The 7,500-nt window shown below is 44.2% G+C and overlaps 1 protein-coding gene across 1 annotated transcript in view; it reads left to right on the forward strand.

Moving 5' to 3' along the window:
* Window positions 1-7,500, forward strand: part of LOC307234510 (protein MTSS 1-like) — a gene marked incomplete at both ends in the record, with an annotated part of 42,392 nt that overhangs the window by 8,053 nt on the left and 26,839 nt on the right. The window contains one exon of the mRNA XM_080006253.1: window positions 125-198. Within this exon, the coding sequence (XP_079862379.1) occupies window positions 125-198 (74 nt within the window). The remainder of the gene's footprint in view (window positions 1-124; window positions 199-7,500) is intronic.

Below are 7,500 nucleotides of genomic sequence, written 5' to 3' on the forward strand. Positions count from 1 at the left end.
ATATATTATATTTAGTATTTAGCTGACCATGTACAGCATATAAAACAATCCAGCCGTTATTATTATGGCCTGCCATCTTATAATGCGTGGGCTCCTCATGCATCGTCCTGTTTCCGGTCTCCAGGGCCACGGTTGCCACGGTAGCAGCATTCCTGGATGCCTTCCAAAAGGTGGCCGACCTGGCCACCAACAGCCGAGGTGAGAGCAGGGACGCTTGAGATTTGGGCTGATTTGAAGTGATGTTGGGGCTGATTTGAGGTGATGTTTGGGCTGATTTGAAGTGATGTTGGGGCTGATTTGAGGTGATGTTTGGGCTGATTTGAAGTGATGTTGGGGCTGATTTGAGGTGTTAAGGGAGGACAGGTCCAGGCAGGCGTTTAGGTTTATTTCACAGTCAAACTCTTTCTCTCTGTTTCACCAAAATGGGAAGTTTGAGACGTGTGGGAAAAAAAGCAGCTTTATTGTTTCTATAAAACAACGTGAGATAAAAACAATATAAAATTAAAATTAAAAATAAAATCTCTAAAAAGTCCAAAATTTATCTATGTTGGACAGGAGTCTCTGAGGAGGTCTGGTTCTGGCTTAGTGTGTTTGGTTTGTTTTCATCAGGTGATGATAGATTATAGTTCCCCCTTATGGTGAAAAATAACATTTTCTGTTGTTTGTGTAAATCATTGTGAGATGAAGACATTTTAATAAATAAACAACCTGAATATATGATGGACGGGAGTCTCACTGAAACCAAACACCCTGGTTGGATTTTGGTGGCACGGTGGCGCAGTGCATTGCACTGCTGCCTCACAGCAAGAAGGTCCTGGGTTCAATTCTGCTGTTGGCACCGTGCTCTGGTGGGTTATCTTCCAAACAGGAGCCTTTCTGTGTGGAGTTTGCATGTTCTCCCCGTGCTCACGTGGGGTTTCCTCCACCTCACGTCAGTAAGGACCCCCACCAAAAACATGCACCATCATGGTGTGACCAGCGATGGACACTTATCACCTGGTCCCCGTGTGTGGTGTGTTGCGTGACGAATAAAGATTGTTTCTTCTTCTTTTCTGGATTCTGACTTGGCATCTTTGGTTTGTTTTGATCAGGTGATGATAGACTAGTGCTCCCTCTGGTGGTCGGGAAATGATTTTTGTTCTTTTTTACTATACTGATAATGACCTTGTTATACTGCTTTTATTTTACTGCTGTGTTGCTTATTGTTTCAAACAACCTGGAATACACTGATGCTTCCTATGTTGCTCCAGTCAATTGATATTATTTTATTGTAATTATACTCTATGTTAACTATGTTATATATATTATACTCTGTTATATCAATTATACTCTATGTTGTGAAAATTATACTCTATGTTATATAAATTATACTCTATGTTGTATAAATTATACTGTATGTTATATGTATTATGTAATATGTATTATACTCTATGTTATATGTATTATACTCTATGTTATATATATATTATACTCTATGTTATATATATTACTGTATGTTAGTATATTATACTCTATGTTACATTATTTTTATTTGGAAGGTTGCAGAAACATGTAAAGTCACATATTGATATTTGTATCAGAATCAGAAGCTGATTTTTAATAATAGTTTACCCCTTTGAGCCAGCACCAACCTTCAGCTCCCCTGGTCATAAGCCTTTCCCAGAATGCACTTGTGTATTGAGCTCCACCCAAGCGGCACCGTCGGGTGGGGGCAGCCCCCCGCAGGCAGCCCTGGTTGGTGCTCGGTAGGTTTTTGCCGCAGCCTCGGCCTGGTTTCCAGTTTGACGCTTCCTGGTATTGATTGATAATCACAGTTGAAGTGAAGCGTCAGGACGAGGTTCTCCACCTGCATCCGTCAGGTGGAGCTTTCAGACAAACCACATCTATTTGATGTGATGGCTTGTCTGATAGTTTTGTTTTGGTTGTTTGTTTTAACGACAATGCTGCAGCGCAGACAATAAGGTAATAATGTAAAATATTATTTTTGAAATATATTTAATATAGTATATATATATATATTACACAACATATAATATTATAATATATGATCATATATGTATATTTATAATATATATAGTTATATACATTTTGTCTGCGGTGTTAACTCTTCTGTGATATTTTATAACATATATATAAAAAAATGTGCGTGCGTGTGTAATCTTGCTGCCAGTCGACGCTTTTTGCTTCTCCATGACAGCAGCAGCAGCAGCAGCAGCATCACCGGTCGCTGGGCGGATTGTAGGTCACGAGCGCTGGAGGGTGTGTGTGTGTGTGTGTGTGTGTGTGTGTGTGTGTGTGTGTGTGTGTGTGTGTGTGTGTGTGTGTGTGTGTGTGTGTGTGTGTGTGTGTGTGTGTGTGTGTGTGTGTGACTGTTTTCCCCCATGAGTGTATGGATTTTCTGACGCCAAGTATCAATAATGGTTCCATTGACGTTTAGTGCGGTGAGATATCGGCCGTGTCCACACTCATGTGAACACACTTAAAAACCGTTGTTTTGGTGTCAAACGTATTTGGGCCCGATGAGCGTTTTCGAAAAGTCGTCCGAGATGTCCGGAAGACGCCGTGCAGAGTTCCCACAACGCAGCGACGCCTCAACTCACTCAACGCTGCGGAGACGTCCGGACGACGTCAACTGTACGGAGTGAAATCGAGCTGGAGACGCTTTTCAGCTTTGAATGGACACACATGACAAACATGGGCTTCAAGCCAACGCTGCTGAGCGCACCTGAGCAGACTGGGCGTCGCCCGTATATATATATATATATATTATATATATATATAATTTTCTCCACAATATATGAATTACATTACATTTATTATATATTGTGATGCTGGACGACTGGGTCAGAGCATCTCCACAACCACAGGTCATGTGGGCTGTTCCAAAAGTACTCCAAGGAAGGATGAATCCGCCACAGGGTCATGGGGCCCAAGGCTCATTGATGCACGTGAGGAGTGAAGTCTAGTCCGTGTGGTTCGATCCCACAACTACTGCAGCACAAAGTGTTGAAACAGTGAATGTTGCTATGATAGAAAGGTGTAGAACACACTGCATGGCAGCTTGCTGCGTATGGGAGCTCACAGTGTCCATGCTGACCCCTGTTCACCCCTGAAAGCACCTACAATGGACACGTGAGCATCACAACTGGACCATGGAGCCATGGAAGAAGGTGGAGGTCTGATGAATCACCTTTTCTTCTACATCATGCGGATGGGCGGGGTTAGGGTCCGATCCCATGGAGAACAACAAGCCCGATCCATGGGGGCCCCACCTCCACCTTGGAGGACTTAAAGGATCTGCTGCTGACGTCTTGGTGCCAGATACCACAGAACACCTTCAGAGTCTGGTGGAGTCCCTGCCTCCACCTCACAGCTGTTTTGCGGAACCGGGGGGAGCTACACAGTATTAGGTCGGTAGTTTTAATGTTGTGGCTGATCGATGTACATTAGGTTATTCAGTATAAATATACAATATATCGCAGCATCGTATCACAGGACATAAACAATCGCAGTATTATTGTATCGGGACCAAAGTATCGCAATGATATAAAACCGACTCCCACCTGTACTGTGTGGAATTATTGGTTTCCCGCGGCATCCTTGGTGCTGATTAGTGTTTGTGTGTGTGTGTTGTTTGTGTTTTGCAATAGTTTTAATTATTATGAATTATTATTGTTTATCCTGATTTAAATATTGTCATATTTCTTCAAAATTCTATTAGAAATGTATCATACATACGTCATCTCTTTGAATTCCCTGTTATTCACATTTATTTCTGGTCTGTTTTTAACATCGTGGAGTGGTGGCTTTGTTGAGGAAGCAGCGTGAAGTCTGAGGGCCCTCATTATGGGATGCCATCACCATGGCAACAGCAGCAGTTTGACCTCAGAGACACGCACACACACACACAAGTGCACAGAATTGTTTTTTTGATCAAACTATTTGCAGTACTCTCCATTGTCTGGAGGGGTATTATATTGCTAATATATATATATATATATATATATATATATATATATATATATATATATATATATATATATATATATTCTAATCTATACTTATTTTTATGTAATAGACATATATTGGGAATATATAGTTGTATTAGAAATATATATTTAAAAGATTTGGTGGAAAAATGTATGTCAGAAATATATATTAGAAATATATATATTAGAAATATGCATGTAATATAATATATGTAAGATAATTCACAGCTCTGATAATAAGCACCAACAGAACAACGAGGTTAAGGGATGTTTTTTACTTTTTACCAAATTTTAATTTTCCCTGGACACACCTTACACGAACTACCCTGTACACTGTGTGTGTGTGTGTGTGTGTGTGTGTGTGTGTGTGTGTGTGTGTGTGTGTGTGTGTGTGTGTGTGTGAATTATTTACCTTCTCGCAGCAGGTCGGCTGCTCTTGGTCTAATGAGCCTCTTTGTTCGTGGGCAGATTTGAAAAAATCTCATTGTTTTTCATATTACTGCAATTTAACTGAAAAACACACAAAGGTTTTTCTAATGTCGCCGCAAGGTTTGAGAGATGATGCTTAAGCATTTTGAATGAGAGCGACAGAGGGAGAGAGAGGGCGAGAGAGAGAGAGACAGACAGAGAGAGAGACAGAGAGCGAGACAGAGAGAGAGAGAGAGGGGGATTTGATTTGAAAATAAACCTTTGTTGGACCTAACTGTCCACCTATGGCCACAACTTGAACAAAGAACACTCACACTCACTTGATTCAAAAATCCAAAACAATAAAACAAACCAGTTTATAAATATGTAAAATTAAAGATAAAAGGTAGATCAGAAGTAAAGTGTCAACATCTTGCCTTCAATGTAAAACAAAACCTCCTCAAGCACCACGTGCTCATGAGAGCCTCTGAGTTGTCCGTTCATTTAATAAAACTAAAGTCCTTTCGACATGAATTGGGGGTCAACTGAGCCCTGACCAGTTCTGCGGTTCTCGCTGGTCTTCCATCCAGCCAGCTGGGACAGTCCAGAAAGCAGGTTTACTAAAACACCAAGCGCCCTTTTTCTCACGCTGCACCTTGGACCAAAGACAAACAACTCAAAAGAAAAGGACGTCCTGACGACAAAACAAGCAAACTCCTCAAGATAAAGGTGATGGAGCGTTTCCCTCTGTGTGCAAAACAAACACCCCTCCCCTGTGCTGCCTGTGCGGCAGATACCCGCGTACAGTCCTCCACTGGATGTCGCCCGTCCGTTTATCTACGGGGGGCTTGGACAGGGGTCGCCAGCTGCCTTTTGGAGGAGATGCTGGACCGAAAACCTCAGCCCACCTGGACACCTTCATCCCTGTCACAGAGCGTAGGTGTGTCATAAAGTGCCTTCTTCCCAAGGGTCTCAAACTCCCCCAAGAGACAAGAGAGGCCCCTGCTCCTCCTGCCACTCCCCCACAGCAGGAGAGACAGTCAGAGAGAGGAAGAAATACTCACATTCATCATCCCACTGGCCAGACAGAGGACAGCTCTTAGCGTACGCTCCGGCAGGGACACACCGACCTCCTCCACCAACCTGTGCAGCAGTCGGGAAAAGCGGATCCCGGTCCCCTCCCCCAGATTTCCAGGAGATGTCTTCAACAAATGTCCCAGCTTGACATCTCAGCTGCCTCCCGCAGTCTAGGACCGAAGACTGGGAGAAGAATACAAGTTTGATTTCATAGTCACTGAAGAACAGTGGCTCCTCAAAGAGCTACATTGCCTGGGGTTGCAGTGGAGTCCCATTGTCCTTGGAAGACCTGCCAGGCCTGTAGTACTGGGTGGTAGAAAGGGGCCAGCCCTGTCCAGTCAACGTCCTGCTGAGCGAGAATGAACAGCTGTTTATTATGGCCCAAACGGGCTGTCCTCTTCAGCAGCAGCGAAGTTGTCTCCAATCAGTGCAGTCCATGGCAGTAGAGTAGCCTCTGTGCAGCCTGTAGTGTGAAGGCCACAATCCTGGCTGGGATGTCCAAGAGTCCCTGCCATCCCTTCTGCACCTTGTAGGTACGGCGCAGTTGCTCATATCCAGTAATGTCCTGATCAGAAAAAGTTTGTGCCATCGTGTCGAGGCAACCAAGTGACCAGTACCCTTCCCCTATACAACAGCTGGGGCAGTAGTCATTGCCTTTTGGACAATCTGGCAGACACCTTCTCCATTACACCGTCCCAGTTCTTCTCCTGGCAGTCTTCTGTTCCTAGGAACACGCCAAAAACCTTTGGTCCCCCTGTTCGCCACCTCAGACCTCCTGACAGACTGGGAGCTGCCCCGTCCCACTTCCTTTGGCACCTACTTTACACTTTCTCATATAACCCCAAACTTTCTTCAAAAATCTCAACATCTCCCTGTGTCGAAATGAAGACATTGATGTCATCAGCATCAGCATCATGCTCCCAACACTAATGGCGGATTCCCCAGGACCCCCTGTAGGGAGATTCCATTTAGTTTTTGAGCCTGCATAAGAGAGCTCATACCTTTCCTCCATAAGCGAGCTTAGGTCGTTCATTTTCTCACTCAGCAGTCCGTTCTGGAGGGTGTTTCCAGCCGTCAGGAGGTTTTTCTGGATGCCTTTGATCTCCTACTCATGCTTCTATACCGCTGCTTGAACTCTGGCCGTAGAGTGGGATCAGTGCACTGCTGACAAGGCTCGAATCTGTGTCTTTCCGACCTCCCGCTACTGACTCAAAGACTGCCCAAAAGGATTTAAGTCCAACGGAAGATGAGATCCTTGAGTAACTTAACATTGAAGGGCCAGTTCGAGCTAAATCTCATTCTGGAAGAAAAGTGGAAGTCTGTATTAACAAGATGATTGTCTGTAAAACTCACTGGATGAACAAAGCTGCTCACCAACCTGTTTCTAAAACCCCTGCAATAAATAAATCCTGTCTAACCTCCCTGCAGTGGCCCTACCATCCCATCCTAACCTGTGCGTGTTTAACCTTCCATGTGTCGACCAAATCTTAATGTTAAATGTTGTGGCGGATGACTGCAGGTGTGGTTCCTCACTTGTTCTGTCGAGTGCAAAATCTACTGTTCAATTGAAATCACCCCCTAATACAGCACAATCCCTATGATCCCCCCCTGTGCTATAAGTCCCTGAACACCACATAAGGATCATAGATCTTCACAAAACAGACAGTTATATCCTATCTGTGCCCTCACTGAATGCAACCTGCCCTGCACTGTCTCTGAGGTGCCAAGGCCCCCAGGGAAGGTGCCATGGCCCCCAGGGAAGATGCCATGGCCCCCAGGGAAGGCGCCATGGCCCCCAGGGAAGGGGCCATGGCAGAGAGAGGCCTGACCCCCCAGTACATCTCATTGGCTGGATATGAGTGTGTTTCCTGGATGAAAACAATGTCTGGTTCTTTTTGTTTGCACATCTCTGATACCAGGGCCCTTTTCTGCCCGTACCTTCCCCCATTTATATTTAAAGAGGCCACCCAAAAAATACGCATAAGAAAATAAGAAAAGGAAAGGGAGGAACAGATAGAAAAAAAAC

The sequence above is a fragment of the Zeus faber genome (genome assembly GCF_960531495.2).
Source record: "Zeus faber genome assembly, chromosome: 1".
Lineage (NCBI taxonomy): Eukaryota > Metazoa > Chordata > Actinopteri > Zeiformes > Zeidae > Zeus > Zeus faber.